Below are 18,458 nucleotides of genomic sequence, written 5' to 3'. Positions count from 1 at the left end.
GAGGCAGCATTATACCCTATGAGGGGGCAGTATTATACCCTATGAGGGGGGCAGTATTATACCCTATGAGGGGGGGCAGTATTATACCCTATGAGGGGGGCAGTATTATACCCTATGAGGGGGGGCAGTATTATACCCTATGAGGGGGGCAGTATTATACCCTATGAGGGGGCAGCATTATTCCCTATGAGGGGATGCATTATTCCCTATGAGGGGGGCAGTATTATACCCTATGAGGAGGCAGCATTATACCCTATGAGGGGGTGCATTATACCCTATGAGGAGGGCAGCATTATACCCTATGAGGAGGCAGCATTATACCCTATGAGGGGGGCAGTATTATTCCCTATGAGGGGGGCAGTATTATACCCTATGAGGGGGGCAGTATTATACCCTATGAGGGGGGCAGTATTATACCCTATGAGGAGGCAGCATTATACCCTATGAGGAGGCAGTATTATACCCTATGAGGGGGGCAGCATTATACCCTATGAGGAGGCAGCATTATACCCTATGAGGAGGGCAGCATTATTCCCTATGAGGGGGCAGCATTATACCCTATGAGGGGGCAGTATTATACCCTATGAGGAGGGCAGCATTATTCCCTATGAGGGGGCAGCATTATACCCTATGAGGAGGGCAGCATTATACCCTATGAGGAGGCAGCATTATACCCTATGAGGAGGGCAGCATTATACCCTATGAGGGGGGCAGCATTATACCCTATGAGGAGGCAGCATTATTCCCTATGAGGAGGGGGTGCATTATACCCTATGAGGAGGCAGCATTATACCCTATGAGGGGGGCAGCATTATACCCTATGAGGGGGGCAGCATTATACCCTATGAGGAGGCAGCATTATACCCTATGAGGAGGGCAGTATTATACCCTATGAGGGGGCAGTATTATACCCTATGAGGAGGCAGCATTATATCCTATGAGGACGAGGCAGCATTATTCCCTATGAGGGGATGCATTATTCCCTATGAGGGGGGCAGTATTATACCCTATGAGGAGGCAGCATTATATCCTATGAGGACGAGGCAGCATTATTCCCTATGAGGGGATGCATTATTCCCTATGAGGGGGCAGTATTATACCCTATGAGGGGGGCAGTATTATACCCTATGAGGGGGGCAGCATTATACCCTATGAGGGGATGCATTATTCCCTATGATGGGGGCAGTATTATACCCTATGAGGGGGGCAGTACTATACCCTATGAGGGGGCAGCATTATACCCTATGAGGAGGCAGCATTATACCCTATGAGGGGGCAGTATTATACCCTATGAGGGGGGCAGTATTATACCCTATGAGGGGGGGCAGTATTATACCCTATGAGGGGGGCAGTATTATACCCTATGAGGGGGGCAGTATTATACCCTATGAGGGGGGCAGTATTATACCCTATGAGGGGGCAGCATTATTCCCTATGAGGGGATGCATTATTCCCTATGAGGGGGGCAGTATTATACCCTATGAGGAGGCAGCATTATACCCTATGAGGGGGTGCATTATACCCTATGAGGAGGGCAGCATTATACCCTATGAGGAGGCAGCATTATACCCTATGAGGGGGGCAGTATTATTCCCTATGAGGGGGGCAGTATTATACCCTATGAGGGGGGCAGTATTATACCCTGAGGGGGGCAGTATTATACCCTATGAGGGGGGCAGTATTATACCCTATGAGGGGGCAGCATTATACCCTATGAGGGGGTGCATTATTCCCTATGAGGGGGTGCATTATTCCCTATGAGGGGGGCAGTATTATACCCTATGAGGGGGGCAGTATTATATTCTATGAGGGGGTGCATTATTCCCTATGAGGGGGGCAGTATTATACCCTATGAGGGGGGCAGTATTATACCCTATGAGGAGGCAGCATTATACCCTATGAGGGGGTGCATTATTCCCTATGAGGGGGGCAGTATTATACCCTATGAGGGGGGCAGTATTATACCCTATGAGGGGGGCAGTATTATACCCTATGAGGGTGCAGCATTATTCCCTATGAGGGGGTGCATTACACCCTATGAGGGGGTGCATTATTCCCTATGAGGGGGGCAGTATTATACCCTATGAGGGGGGCAGTATTATACCCTATGAGGGGGTGCATTATACCCTATGAGGGGGTGCATTATACCCTATGAGGGGGTGCATTATTCCCTATGAGGGGGGCAGTATTATACCCTATGAGGGGGGCAGTATTATATTCTATGAGATGGCTGCATTATATTCTATGAGATGGCTGCATTATACTATGTGAGGGGGCTGCTTTATATTCTATGAGGGGGCTACCCCAACTCCTGCTACATAATTAAGACATGTACAACCTTATATTATACCCGGATATTAGCGTGTTTTACCGCATAATTGGTGGTCTGGTATTTAACTCTATGCAGCAACTCTATGCAGCTACATAGTGGGCCCCAAGAATGATTTTCTCTGGTGGGCCCAAGGTGTTCCAGTCTGACGCTGGTGGTGACCATGGTGGCCATTTTGGATCCAACTTTATTTTTTTCAATGGGAAGAGGGTCATGTGACACATCAAACTTATTGAGAATTTCACAAGAAAAACAATAGTGTTCTTGGTTTTAACATAACTTTATTCTTTCATGAGTTATTTTCAAGTTTCTCTTTGTTTACAGCCATTGACATGTTGCACAGGTTAACACGTGAGGAGCTGATAGAAATTGTGTTGATGTCTGTTGAACGCAGTACCGGGGTCATTGCAGCAGATTTCAATGCAAGACACCATAAGCAAGAAAACTGTCACCATTCCTGTTTTATTTAGGTGTATCCATATAAATGGCCCACCCAAAAAAGTTTGCCTCATCACTGAACATAATGTTCTGTGTAAACTGAGGGTCCTGTTCCAATTTTTGCTTTGCCCATTCTGCAAATTCAGTGAGCCGCTCTGGGTCACCAAGCATTCCCATTTTATTTAGGTGTATCCATATAAATGGCACACCCTGTAGATTGTAAGCTCTCATGAGCAGGGTCGTTTTATTTTGCTTTAATTATTGTATTATTGTTAACGTTGTTACGACTGTTGTGTTTGAAACTGTTAAACTGTCAACGCTGTGGAATATGTTGGCGCTATATAAATAACGATTATTATTATTATTATGAACAGGAAAATGGCTACTCCCTTGTGTGAGTTCTCTGGTGCCAACAACATTTGATTTATGTGTAAACCATTTCCCACATTCTGAACAGGAAAAAGGCTTCTCCCTTGTGTGAGTTCTATGGTGATTAACCAAATCTGATTTCTGGTTAAAACACTTCCCACATTCTGAACAGGAAAAAGGCATCTCCCCTATGTGGGTTCGCTGGTGAATAACTAGACTTGATTTCTGGTGAAAACACATCCCACATTCTGAACAGCAAAAAGGCTTCTCCCGTGTGTGACTTCTCTGGTGATTAACAAAATCTGATTTCTGTATAAAACATTTCCCACATTCTGAACAGGAAAAAGGCTTCTCCCCTGTGTGAATTCTCTGGTGCTTAACTAAAGATGATCTCTGGTTAAAATACTTCCCACATTCTGAACAGGAATAAGGCTTCTCCCCTGTGTGAGTTCTCTGGTGTCTAACAAGATTAGGTTTATGTTTAAAATATTTCCCACATTCTGAACAGGAAAAATGTTTCTCCTCTGTGTGAGTTCTCTCATGCCTAACAAGTTCTGAAACCCAGTTAAAGCATTTCCCACACTTGGAGCAAGAAAATCTCTTCTCCGTTGTGTGATTTTTTTGATGTTTAAGAAACGACTTTTCGAGGGGAAAACTATTTCTATATTCTGAATGTGAAAATGACTTCTTTGCTTTAGGAGCAGTTTGTTTTTTATTGCCTCTTTTGTGACTTTGATTTTCCTTAGTAGTCAGTAATGAATCAGAAGATGGGACCTGTTTCATAGGATCAGATGACAGATCTTTACTGTAAAGGGATGCTGGTATATCTGGAGCAATGGCAATGACTTCAGTTGCATCCTGTGGGATTTTGCGATCATCTGATTTAAAAATTGAAGATGTCAGCTGTCCTGATCTCCTGGTAGAGTCATCTGCTAAGAAAAAAACAATTATTTTGAATATAATATCCTAGAATTTTATATTTTTGAAAATGGCTACTTAAACTGTCTGTAAAAATGGCAAGTTATGTAAAATTATTGAATGACTGTCTAAGTCAATGACAGTTCACAGTCTAATACAAAAAGTTAGAGGATGAACCAGTAGTGTGTGGTGTTCAACTGTTTGTTCATTCTGCCTCCCAAATATAATAAATAAAAAGCAACCCATCAATGATATGTAGGCGAAAATACCACCAATAACAACTCCTACTCATCTCACATAAAACAAGTTCCCACTCAGGTCCATCATCTGTCATTGAAAAAACAGATGTCCACATTATTAGCGGCTCAAAGACTCTTGAAAAGCAACATGGCTTCCATAAACAAAGCCAGCAAAATGCACTCTTTCCAAGTCAAATCTCCCCCTCGCTTCTGAGCTTTGCAGTGTACCTAAACCACATTTACCATCCATGTATTTGGCATCACTGCAATGAGAAGGACCCACTTAGTTTCCTATGTGCGTGTCTAGTGGAGCACAATCCGGACATTATGTGCTGGGCAATAATATGGCATATTTGTAATCTTCACTCTCCAACATCCCCTGTGTGCTAATTTCCGCAAAGTCCCTGTGAAGTCAAAATAGTCACTACTCCTATAGATTACTTGACCGAGGGTTATAATTTCCAAAATGTAGTCACTTTATGAGGATTTCTACTGCTCTGGATTTCTGACATTTTGTCATATTGAGACTTCCGCAAACGGTATGTGCCATTTTCTCCAGGATCTGCTCCTGTGACGTCTGCTTCTGTCACCAGGTGCCATCTTATTCATTCTGCAGGCAGCACCGGTGATGGATGCGACATTAGAAACAGAAGCTGTAGGCGGCACAGGCACTGTTCAGCCACTAAGATGAGGGTGCCTGGGACCAGTAGTACCGGCCAGTCTGGCAGTATGTGTGGGTGCTGTCCAGGTGAAGTTATCTGCTCCCTGCTTCAGCCAATTGGAAAGCACCGCACCCTACTAAAGCTTGAAGCATATTACCGAAGGCTGTCAGATACAGCGTTGGCCTGCTCCGGTTCGGTCCTCGGTGCTCAGCTCCCGGCTTGTGCATTTGCTTCCTGTTATGAAGCCGCTCTGTTTACGGACTACTCTTGCATCGTATAACTTTTTATTTTCTCTCCTCTCCTGGTCCTGACTCGACTATCTATTCTTCTTGCTATTTCACACCACAAAACAGCAGGTAACATCATCGCCCAAGCCTAGGGGTCTTTGTGTAAGTCCAGATCCATGTAGAAGGGTTAAAGGGTGATGAGCAAGACAATCCCTTGGATCTGGAAAATGGAGTAGATAGCGCCAAGCCTCTTCATGGTGGACATCTTTTGAGCTGCCAATTGACCACGAACAATGCCCCCAATAAATTTTGTCGGCAAACTATTCCTGCAAAATTTGCCTTCATACAGCTTAATGGCGCTCTTTCCCTTCTTAACCCTGCCATGTGCCAAGACAGTAGTGTACAACCGTATATAGGGTTTTGTCGCATTCAAGAGAAGTTGGAAAATAACTTGTAATGTCAATTTGTTTCCTATTATCCTTTGTGAAGAATTTCACAGTTATCACCACATAAATTGATACATGTCAGATTTGAAAATTGGGGTCTGATTAGGAAGACAAAACTGGCTGCGAGAAGTGGTTAAATCAGCATTTTGGGCACTAACTACTGTAGTCGAAAACTGAAGATTGATCATTTCAGTAGATGTATTATTGCCTAACTCCACAGTCTCCATCAGTAATAAATGAGCAGCTAGTGGTGAAACCTCTCTGGGGTAATTAGAGTATGGGGCTCGGTGACGTCACAATCTAAACTATCGTAAGCTCCAATATTTTCTGTCAGATGAGTTTCAAGAAGAAATATTACACATTTATAGAGAACTGTGTATAATAGTGCAAAGCTGAGATGTCTTGAATTTAGATCTCGGGCATTTGGAAGAGGTAATGGAGACCTTATGTTAAAGACTATGAGGGAGTTACAGACTCACATAAGTGGGACAGGCCGATCCCTCCACAAATCATACAAAGCGAAGAACTGTAACCCAATCAGCAAAGAATAAAAAAAAATTTGCATCCCCAACAACAGTAAACCAGAGTTGCCCTCATTTATGGTGGACCATTGGAGCTACTATGGATCCTGACCAGAAGATTAGAGAAAATAATATTGCTCCCCATTTCAGGAGAGATTGTGCAGTAATCTGAATTCCTTAGGATCAAAAATAATGTAATTTATGACGTGGAGTGACTCCATGACACCAGGGCTGGAGCCATGCCAAGACATTTCCTACAGGTGAAAGTCAACGGGTAGACAGTCGCACTCAAAATTGAATGTCACTTGCATCAGAGTCATTAAAGGAATTATTATGATTTTTATTAATTTTTTTTCAATAAATCAAGAAAAGTGAAAAAACACCGCAAACAGAGATCAGATTCCAAACATGAGTATTACACGGTTACGTTTCGACCTATACCTAGGTCTTTCTCAAACCATACTGCAAGATAAAAATGCAAAGAAAAATTATTTACCACACTAAACAAAGTGATCAAGATAATGTACAAAAGGCTAGAGACATAGTGGACATAAATATATACAAAATTAATAAAATTTAAAAAGGGTGTATGCTGAAAAACCCTATAGATACAAAATATATAAACATCTATATGTGCACACATAGGACTACACATGGATCTGCGCAATAACAGGAATGCAGTGTAAGACAAGATGGTCATAGGAGATATTGCAGACTATTGGCAAACAAATATACAGTACTAATCAGAATGTGCTTGGATAAATGGAAAACGAAGCTGGGTGGTGGAGAAAGGAAAGTATAGCAAACATGAGATACTAACCTCAATAGGAGTGTCAAGGTATATGGAAAGAGGACAATTTTTCAGAGTCCCAAAGTAAGGGCTGTGGGGAAAAAAAAAAAAGGAGAGATCCTAAGAAAAAAGGAACAGAGGGTAAGCAAGGCGCCAGGGGGTGCTGCTGTACTGACCTGTGGCAAGAGAGCGGCCTCCTCCCAGCCTCATAGTGACTCTCAACATATATAAACCGAGGCATTCTTGCCTCCACCCACAACACTGCAGATCCCTGCCGCTCTCTTGCCACAGGTCAGTACAGCAGCACCCCCTGGCGCCTTGCTTACCCTCTGTTCCTTTTTTCTTATTATCTCTCCTTTTTTTTTTTTCCCCACAGCCCTTACTTTGGGACTCTGAAAAATTGTCCTCTTTCCATATACCTTGACACTCCTATTGAGGTTAGTATCTCATGTTTGCTATACTTTCCTTTCTCCACCACCCAGCTTCGTTTTCCATTTATCCAAGCACATTATGATTAGTACTGTATATTTGTTTGCCAATAGTCTGCAATATCTCCTATGACCATCTTCTTGTCTTACACTGCATTCCTGTTATTGCGCAGATCCATGTGTAGTCCTATGTGTGCACATATAGATGTTTATATATTTTGTATCTATAGGGTTTTTCAGCATACACCCTTTTTAAATTTCATTAATTTTGTATATATTTATGTCCACTATGTCTCTAGCCTTTTGTACATTATCTTGATCACTTTGTTTAGTGTGGTAAATAATTTTTCTTTGCATTTTTATCTTGCAGTATGGTTTGAGAAAGACCTAGGTATAGGTCGAAACGTAACCGTGTAATACTCCTGTTTGGAATCTGATCTCTGTTTGCGGTGTTTTTTCACTTTTCTTGATTTATTGAAAAAAAATTAATAAAAATCATAATAATTCCTTTAATGACTCTGATGCAAGTGACATTCAATTTTGAGTGCGACTGTCTACCCGTTGACTTTTACCTGTGGTATATCCACGTTCAGTCAGCACCTCCTCCTACAGCACGAGTGCGCGTCTTTATTTTTTCTATTGAACACATCTCCTGCAGGCGGGAATAAATGTATATTACAGGGACGTAAATTTGATGAATGCACTGGCATTACCACTGCGTGACAGGGTCAAGAATCTGCATACAGCACCTGCCTGCTCTATGGCTTAACGTGTAGAAATGCAGTAAATATATACAGCAGATATGCCCTACATACACAGATGACCCTGATCTATGAATTACTGAACGTCTCCATGTATGGCTGGGTAGAGCAGGCTGGGGCACACGTACACTTAAGGAGGTGATCATGATTATGAAGCCGTACTGTGTCCTGGATTTGCACTATGTTCCTGCCACCTGCTTGAAAAGGAAAAAGCTGCCGCCCTATGTCTGCGTGATGTCACTACACTGCCGGCTCGTCTATTGCAAAAAAGAAGGGATCCCTGATGAAGGACACCGAAGCCTCAGAAACGCATTGGATAATATCACTCTTTTCTGCAATAGAAGAGCGCCGGCAGTGTAGTGACATCACGCAGACATAGGGCGGCAGCTCTTTCCTTTTCAAGCAGGTGGCAGGATCAGCGCAGCCGGCCTGAACGCTGCTGACTCGGCATCATCCTACACAGTATATATCCATGACACAGTATGGCTTCATTATCGATTTAATCATCTCCTTAAGTGTATGGGTGCCCCTGACTACTCTGCCCAGCCATACACATAGACGTTTAGTAATGCATATATCAGTGTCATTTAGTGTATTTAGCACATATCTATAGTATTTCTTAACCCCTTCCTGACATATGACGTACTATCCCATCCAGGTAACCCGGACCCGTATGACCGATTGGGATAGTACGCCATTGCGATCAGCTGTGCCCACGGGGCGATTATCACAGATGTCAACCGGCACTAAGTGCCAGGAGCGGTCACAGACCGCTCCCAGCACAATAACCCCCATCACACTGCGATCAAATATGATCGCAGATTTTCCCGGAGCATCAGGGAGAATCGTGCAGGGAGCGGGCTCCCTGTGCGCTTCCCTGAGACCCTCAGAACAAAGCAATGTGCTCGTGTTGTTCTGAGGGCCTCCTCACTTCAGGCCCCTGGATCCAAGATGGCCACGGGGGCGTTCTGGGTCCTGAAGGGAGGTGGCTTCTCAGTGCCTGCTGAGAGCAGGCGCTGAGAAGCCACCTGCACTGCCTGTCAGATCGCTGATGACACAGTGCATTGCAAAATGTCAGATCAGCGATCTGACACTGTATAGTGATGTCCCCCCCTGGGACAACGTAATAAAGAAAAAAAAACGCGTAAAAATAATTTTTAGAAAATTCCTAAATAAATTTTAAAAAAATTTCCTAATAATTTCTTTTTTTTGTAAATAACAAAAAACAAAAGTACATATATTTAGTATTGCCGCGTCCGTAACGACCCGCCCTATAAAACTGTCCCACTAGTTAACCCCTTTAGTGAACCCCTTCAAAAAAAGGCAAAAAACAATGCTTTATCATCATACCACCGAACAAAAAGTGCAATAACGCGCAATCAAAAAGACGGATATAAATAAAAATGGTACCGCTGAAAAGTCATCTTGTTCCGCAAAAAATGAGCCACCATACAGCATCATCAGCGAAAAAAGTAAAAAGTTATAGCTCGCAGATGCAGAAACAATTATTTATATAAAATTGTTTTTATTGTATAAAAGCGCCAAAAGCTCTGCCATGCACCCACACAGTGGTTTACCCCCACATATGGGGTATCTGCGTACTCAGGACAAATTACACAATAACTATTGTGGTCCTGTTTCCCTTAGGAAGATAAATATTGGGGTGAAAAGATCATTTTTGTGGAAAAAATATGATTTTATAATTTTACGGCTGTACGTTATACACTTTTGTGAAGCGCTTGGGGGTTCAAAGATCTCACCACGCATCTATATAAGTCCCTTGGGGGTCTAGTTTCCAAAATGGGGTCACTTGTGGGGGGTTTCCACTGTTTGGGCACATCAGGGGCTCTCCAAACGCAACATGGCGTCTGATCTCAATTCCAGCCAATTTTGCTCTGAAAAAGTTAAACGGCGCTCCTTCCCTTCTGAGCTCTGCCATGCGCCGAAACAGTGGTTCCACCCAACATATCAGGTAACAGCCTACTCAAGACAAATTGCACAATAACTTTTATGGTCCAATTTCTCCTTGTTACCCTTGTTAAAATAAAAAAAATGGACCTGAAGTAATTTTATTGTGAAAAAAGTTAAATGTTCATTTTTTAAAGATTCAAAAAATTCCTGTGAAGCACCTGAAGGGTTAATAAACTTCTTGAATGTGGTTTTGAGCACCTTCATGGGTGCAGTTTTTAGAATGGTGTCACTTTTGGGTATTTTCTATCATATAGACCCCTCAAAGTGACTTCAAATGTGATGTGGCCCCTGAAAAAAAATGGTGTTGTAATAATGAGAAATCGCTGATCAACTTTTAACCCTTATAACTTCCTAACAAAAAAAAATATTGGTTCCAAAATTGTGCTGATGTAAAGTAAACATGTGGGAAATGTTACTTCTTAAGTATTTTGTGTGACATATCTGTGATTTAAGGGCGCGAAAATTCAAAGTTGGAAAATTGTGAAATTTTCTAAATTTTCGTCAAATTTCCATTTTTCACAAATAAACGCAAGTTATATGAATTAAATTTTACCACTAACATGAAGTACAATATGTCACGAGAAAACAATGTCAGAATCACCGGGATCCATGGAAGCGTTTCAGAGTTACCTCCTCATAAAGGGACAGTGGTCAGAATTGTAAAATTATCCCTGTCACTAACATGCAAATAACCCTTGGGGGTAAAGGGGTTAAAGAGGTTGTCCAGTACTAGGACAAGCATTTCTTAAACTAAATGTTCGTCCCCGATAAAATGATAAAGCTTATACTCACCTGCCCATCTGGCTCCCTTCCAGCGATGTTGGCACTCGCTGCATTGAGACTGCGATGCGGTGGAATGACAAGTGATGCCCAGCGCCCAGTCAGCGCAGGTGTCACTGTACACTTAATGTTGTCGATCATATAAGTGAAGTTTGGCCAGAAAGACTGGACCTGGTCTTGTAGGGACCATGAGACATTCAGCAGCACAGAAGGGAGAGAAGATTCATCCGATAAGATCTCAGGGTTCTAGGAAGCGAACAGCATCATTACCCTCCGCTTTCTCTTACAGGCCCAGCATAAGATTTTTCTTCAACTGATTTTCTAACCTGTCAGCACATTCTATGTACACTGTCAATTGGCTTTATAGTTACAGATCTGGGCAGGTAACGGTCAGCGTCTCCTCAACCCAGGGAGTAGGTGGATCCTCCAGGTTGTAAGTTCTATAGAAAAGGGCTTTCAATGCCCAAAGTCATTTCAACAGTTTTGGGTGGAGGAGAATGTTGTGGTCTAGAGGCAAAATGGTGACCATGGCAATACGGCCGGACTACACCACCGATAAAGCAGCCACAGCCGGTGACTGAGAGGAATCTGTGACTTCTCTGCATTCAGTGGTCACTACTCACCTGGGTAGTCATATGTGGGAATCTCCTCTTTACACCACTCATCACCCCTCACATATGTCTCTGTAGGATTAATATGGGTCAGATCTTCACCCTGAAACAAATATTGTAAGTCACTGACAGATGGAGAAGTCCCATCTATGATCAGCTCTAATCCTGCCATCTCCACCGTTCTCATTACACAAGTATAAAACATCTAATACTGGTGGATAAAACAAGACTGAGCACAAGACCTTCACAGCCGTCTACACATCATAGGGGAGATCTCCTGACACCTTCACTCCATCTACCTGATGATCCTGAGGAGCACTGGGATCTTCTTGGTTACAGTCCTGTGGAAGAAGAGGACGGGGACATCTCTCTGGTGTTGTCCTCTTACTGGATAGATCTGGAGGAAACACATACAGGGACTGAATTCATTCTCTACATACAGATAATTATAGGCCGTGTGTATTTAGTCCTGTCTATTACCTGGTGATGTGAGGGGCTGGGGAACCTCCATTATGACGTCCTTGTACAGATCCCTGTGTCCTTCTAAATACTCCCATTCCTCCATGGAGAAATAGACGGCGACATCCTGACACCTTATAGGAACCTGACACATACAATGATACCGTCATCCCCCCAATCCCTTCATAGTGTTACTGTATAATATCCCAGCATTTCCAGCAGTGTCACCTCTCCAGTCAGCAGCTCAATCATCTTGAAGATAAGTTCTAGGATCTTCTGGTCATTGATGTCCTCATGGAACAGGGGGTGAGGTGGAGGCCCCATGTTTGGGCTCAGGGGTCTCCCACATCCCTCAGACACAGGGTCCTGACAGCGATCACTAGAGGTCTTCTTCACCACTGTGTAATCCTGGTTATGGAGAGACACATAAATAAATCTCACTACAGACATTCCCAGAGTCCTCACCTCTCCAGTTCTGTCCATCTGTTATTCCCATAGATAAGAATGATGTAATGTGATGTCATCAGAATCTCTCACCTCTCCAGTGAGACGGAAGAGGATCTCTAGGGTGAGGTGTAACATCCTCTCCGCCATCTTGTCTCTGTCCATATCCATCCTTGATGGGTAAATCAGGAATATTTTCTTTTGTAGAAGATCTTCACTGAGAGGATCCGATATTGTAGAGACCTGAATGAGAAGATGATCCGATGTAACATCATAAGAATCCTGTGTAATAATACAATTACTGGAGATAATAAGGGAAACATATGAGATTTATTATTTTATACATACCTGTATTCCCTGGTACTATTAATATAGGTCATATCTTCAACCGGAAACAAATATTGTAAAAGTCACAGACAGATGGAGAAGTCCCATCTATGATCAGCTCTAATCCTGCCATCTCCACCGTTCTCATTACACAAGTATAAAACATATAATACTGGTGGATAAAACAAGACTGAGCACAAGACCTTCACAGCCATCTACACATCATAGGGGAGATCTCCTGACACCTTCTCTCCATCTACCTGATGATCCTGAGGAGCACTGGGATCTTCTTGGTTACAGTCCTGTGGAAGAAGAGGACGGGGACATCTCTCTGGTGTTGTCCTCTTACTGGATAGATCTGGAGGAAACACACACAGGGACTGAATTCATTTTCTACATACAGATAATTATAGGCCGTGTGTATTTAGTCCTGTCTATTACCTGGAGATGTGAGGAGCTGGGGAACCTCCATTATGACGTTCTTGTACAGATCTCTGTGTCCTTCTATATACACCCACTCCTCCATGGAGAAATAGACAGCGACATCCTGACACCTTATAGGAACCTGACACATACAATGATACCGTCATCCCCCGATCCCTTCATAGTGTTACTGTATAATGTCCCAGCATTCCCAGCAGTGTCACCTCTCCAGTCAGCAGCTCAATCATCTTGTAGATGAGTTCTAGGATCTTCTGGTCATTGATGTCCTCATGGATCAGGGGGTGAGGTGGAGGTCCCGTGATTGGGCTCAGGAGTCTTCCACATCCCTCAGACACAGGGTCCTGACAGCGATCACTAGAGGTCTTCTTCACCACTGTGTAATCCTGGTTATGGAGAAACACATTAATAAATCTCACTACAGACATTTCCAGAGTCCTCACCTCTCCAGTTCTGTCCATCCGTTATTCCCATAGATAAGAATGATGTAATGTGACGTCATCAGAATCTCTCACCTCTCCAGTGAGACGGAAGAGGATCTCTAGGGTGAGGTGTAATATCCTCTCCGCCATCTTGTCTCTGTCCATATCCATCCTTGATGGGTAAATCAGGAAAATTCTCTTTTGTGGATGATCTTCACTGAGAGGATCCGATATTGTAGAGACCTGAATGAGAAGAAGATGAGCCGATGTTTCCAGGATTCTTCTTGTGGGAATTGGCTGTGATATCCCCTGTGCAATATATTTCTAGCATTAAAGCGCTCAGTAATGGGGGGGAATCTCCACATACCTCCACCTGCAGAGCCGCACTCCACATATATGGCTGCTCTGTGCACAGGACCTGTGATGAGGCCACAGGAGGGGAGGAGTCAGGGGTCACATGATCTCCGGAGTGAAGAGGCTCCATGGAGACTTCTCAGTCAGTGACATTCCCGCCATTATTCGCCCCTCACTACTGGCACAATTACCCCGCGCCGCCTTTTCTACTCAGTGTTATGTGTGGAATGTAACGTGTGATTTCTCTGGAGGGAAATAGACCCCACACAGGAGGGAATTATCACCGGTTACCGGCCGTCTACTATATGGCGGCATATGATTGTGCTGTCGACTCCACACCAGGAGCTAAAATGCCCAAATCTCATTTATTTCCTCCCTTCCAGAGTCTGGCTGAAGCTCATATACGGCCATGCTCCTCTTCAGTCACCGTGGGGGGTTTGGTAGAAGGATGGAGGGTTGTGCCTGTGAGTCACGGTTCACCTTCCCTATCCTTTACCCCTTATACCCGACCTGTTTATCCAATTATCTGGAGCTAAATGGTTTTACAAACTTAACGTGAGAGGGGAATATAACCTTATAAGTGTACGTCAGGGGGACGAATGGAAGACCACATTCAATATACCTGAGGGGCAGATATAAAACCTGATGCTGCCATTCGGGGTAACCAATGCTCCGGCAGTCTGTGACAATGTCAGTAATTATATTTTTCTCACTGATTGGTAGATTTGTGGTAATTTTCCTGGATGATATAGTGAGTTACTCCCGTCCTCTGGAGGAGCATGCTGAGCATGTCAGACAGGTTCTCCAGGTTCTACGTGACAACTATTTATTTGGTACCCTGGAGAAATTACAATTTATGGTCCAGCAGGTCCAGTTCTCAGGACATGTGGCTTCTGCATTGGGGTCTCAGATGGACCCCGTTACGGTCCCAGCAGTTCCTTCATTGGTTTTATCCAAGTGACCTGAAAGTGTTAAAGAGATTTCTTTTAGTCATGATACTGAGGAACAAACAAGCGAAAAATAGGGTCTTACCTGATAACCAGATGTAATGAGAGTAGGGGAGTATTACACTCAGCTGATGGAGTGGCGCCTTTACACCATGCTCAATGCATAAATCAGCTGCTGCAGGACCCGGGGCCAAAGACTGAGCAGAAGAGCTGATCCGGGTATAATGTGTCTGTACCTGCGCTGCTGATGGAGACGATCGGAGATGGAGATTTTCCTTAAAAACATTTATTCAAATAGGTTTTCAGAGTCAACGCATTTCACAGTCACGCAGGACGTCTTCCTCAGGACAAAACCTGATAGCGGATAAACATGTCAAGCTTGGAACGTTTTATATACAGTCTTTTTGAAAAAAAAAAAAAAACTCCAACAAAGCACGATATGTCAAAGTTCATGAGAAAGTTTGTCACACAAAGATAAATTATGGTTCATGAAAAAACAAAAAATATTTACATACATTAATTATATTAAAAAGCACTAAGTATTAAGTGAGGTCACGTAAAAGAATGAATAAACATGAATGTGAAATGAATGAATAAGTTCTTGCCCGTAAATAAATCATTTATAAATGGTGTTATTTAGTTGTGTCAGTAGTTTCCTATATGAGATGTGAGCTGGTGTTCTGTAAGTTTCTGAAGTCACAGGTATAGTGGTGTAAAGCTGTGCACCACTAGTGAGCTTGATGGATCAGCATCGGACTGAAAACATAGGATTATTGGAAAAGAAACCATTGAACTATAAGACAAATACGTAACCCAATGGTTAATCCATATATATATAAAAACAAATGTATGTATGTGTGTGTGTATGTGTGTGTATCAAGCCCTGCCCCTCATTATCATGTCACTAGCTGAAGAGCCCGGCGTTGCCCAGGCATAGTAACTAACTGTGGTTAGTTATAACAAATTGTAATGATTATCCTCCATCCCATAGTCCAGTGCCCATATACCCATCATACATATCCTCCATCCCATAGTCCAGTGCCCATATACCCACCATACATATCCGCCATCCCATAGTCCAGTGCCCATATATCCATCATACATATCCTCCATCCCATAGTCCTGTGCCCATATACCCATCATACATATCTTCCATCCCAAAGTCCTGTGCCCATATACCCATCATATATACAGTATCCTCCATCCAATAGTCCAGTGCCCATATACCCATCACGCATCCTCCATCCCATAGTCCAGTGCCCATATACCCATCATACATATCCTCCATCCCTTAGTCCAGTGCCCATATACCCATCATACATATCCTCCATCCCATAGTCCAGTGCCCATATACCCGTCATAGAATCATAGAATCATAGAATCGTAGAGTTGGAAGGGACCTCCTGGGCCATCTGGTCCAACCCCTTGCTCAAAGCAGGATTCGCTAAATCATCCCAGTCAGATGTCTGTCCAGCCTCTGTTTGAAGACTTCCATTGAAGGAGAACTCACCGCTTCTCGTGGCAGCCTGTTCCACTCATTGATCACTCTAACTGTCAAAAAGTTTTTTCTAATATCTAATCTGTGTCTCCTCCCATTCAGTTTCATCCCATTGCTTCTAGTCTTTCCTTGTGCAAATGAGAATAAAGTTGATCCTTCTACAATGTGACAGCCCTTGAGATATTTGTAGACAGCTATTAAGTCTCCTCTCAGTCTTCTCTTTTGCAAACTAAACATTCCCAAATCCTGCAACCTTTCCTCATAAGACAGGGTTTGCAGACCGGTCACCATTCTGGTTGCTCTTTTCTGAACTTGCTCCAGTTTGTTGATGTCTTTTTTAAAATGTGGTGCCCAAAACTGGACACAATATTCATACATATCCTCCATCCCATAGTCCCGTGCCCATATACCCGTCATGCATATCCTCCATCCCATAGTCCAGTGCCCATATACCCGTCATACATATCCTCCATCCCATAGTCCAGTGCCCATATACCCATTATATCCTCTATCCCATAGTCCAGTGACCATATACCCATCATACATATCCTCCATCTGTCATGCTCGCCATGTCTGTTATGTCTGCCATGTCTGTTTTACCTCATGACCCTAGAGCAGTGTGCACACTCACCTTATGTCTGCTGAGCTGCAAGATGCCTGCGTTTCTGCTTTGCCTTCTGTGATCTTCTCGTCATGTCTAGAATCCCTGATCATGTCTTTCCTAGGATCCTGCACTGTCTGGTTCTGCAATCATCTCGTCTTGTCTGAAGCCTTGATCATGTGACGTTTCATAAGATCCTGCACTGTCTGGTCCTGCAATCATCTCGTCATGTCTGAAACTCTGATCATGTGACCTTTCCTAGGATCCTGCACTGTCTGGTTCTGCAATCATCTCGTCATGTCTGAAACCTTCATCATGTGACGTTTCCTAGGATCCTGCACTGTCTGGTTCTGCAATCACCTCGTCATGTCTGAAACCTTGATCATGTGACTGCACTCTGTGATCCTGGAGCATCTGAACTAGGAAGTTCTCCCCTGGTCCTGACCCGGAAGAGGAGGTGCTATGCCCTCTATTAGACCGCCCCTTCCTATGCTCAGGGCCTGAGTATTGTGTTGCGTCTCTGCATGGCTGCTTGGTCTGTGGGGCGCTCCCTCTATTCTGTGCCCTTGCACTCTGCTCTGTGGTGCATTTCTGCACACGCTCTGTGCTCGTACTCCATCTCTTGTTCCGTGCTTTGTCTTATGTTTGTCCGTTGTGCCATGTTTGTCCTTGTCCTGCTTGGACTTGTAGTCCTTCTGTTATTCTCTGCCTTGCCTGTTTTCGCTATGCCTTGTTCCGTACCTTGCCTTGCTCTGCCTTGTTCCTCCCTATGGTCTCAGTCTTTACTTGCTCTGCCTCGCTCTCTCCTATGGTGCTCTGTAGTGCTCCCTGGCACACGCACCATTCCTCCTCTCTTTCCGTTTGTGCTCTTTTCCATGTCTAGTCCCAAGGCTCTGCCTTCGCCCGGCTCTGGGCTTTGGCCTATGCTCCGCTGCTAGACTCTTTCCTATTATGCTCTCTTGCACGTTTCTAGGCTAGTCCCAAGGTTCTCCCTTGGCCCGGCTCTGGGCTTCTGCCTACGCTCCGCTGCTAGCTCTGTTCTTGTTCTGTGTTTCTGCCTATGCTTACTTTCCTGGTTCTGTACTCTGCTTAAGCCCTGTCTTTTTTCTCGTCTTGTCTTCCCTTGCTCTGTTTCTTTGTATGCTCTTTGCATGCGCCTGCCCTAGCCGTGCCCGCCTGCTTGTGCCTCAGCCGTGCTCGTCGGTCAGTGACAGCTGTGTCGCCTGCCATGCCTCAGTCGGGTTCGCTGGAGTCTTGCCTCTCTGTCAGTGCCGCAGCCCGATCAGCTAGCCAGTGCCCCAGCCGTACCCTCTGTGCTCCCTTGCACTTCACGCTGTTTCCGCACTGTGCTCTCTAAAGCACGCGCAGGCCATCGCCTGCCCATGGCATACCTCCCCGTGCTTTTGTAAAAGTACGCGCAGGCTTTGCCATGTTCCCTGTCGTGCCCTCTTGCACGCACAGGCCCTAACCCTGTC

General features: G+C 44.0%; 1 protein-coding gene and 1 long non-coding RNA gene across 2 annotated transcripts in view; one reads left to right on the top strand and one right to left on the bottom strand.

Moving 5' to 3' along the window:
- Window positions 1–2,590: 2,590 nt before the first annotated feature.
- LOC141060290 (uncharacterized) overlaps window positions 2,591–18,458 on the bottom strand; it is a 64,484-nt gene continuing 48,616 nt past the window's right edge. Inside the window, 1 exon segment of the mRNA XM_073556506.1 lies at window positions 2,591–4,102. Coding sequence (XP_073412607.1) covers window positions 3,026–4,102 — 1,077 coding nt within the window. The 3' untranslated portion in view covers window positions 2,591–3,025.
- Window positions 7,133–7,789, top strand: LOC141060226 (uncharacterized). Its single transcript, XR_012222684.1, has 3 exons — window positions 7,133–7,230; window positions 7,316–7,376; window positions 7,738–7,789. It is a non-coding gene; the product is annotated as an uncharacterized lncRNA (long non-coding RNA).

Source organism: Dendrobates tinctorius, unplaced genomic scaffold (assembly GCF_039654945.1).
Source record: "Dendrobates tinctorius isolate UK_male_01 unplaced genomic scaffold, ASM3965494v1 ptg000233l, whole genome shotgun sequence".
In the NCBI taxonomy this organism is placed as follows: Eukaryota; Metazoa; Chordata; class Amphibia; order Anura; family Dendrobatidae; genus Dendrobates; species Dendrobates tinctorius.
Note: the sequence above shows the minus strand (reverse complement) of the source record. Positions and strands in the feature narration are given on the sequence as shown.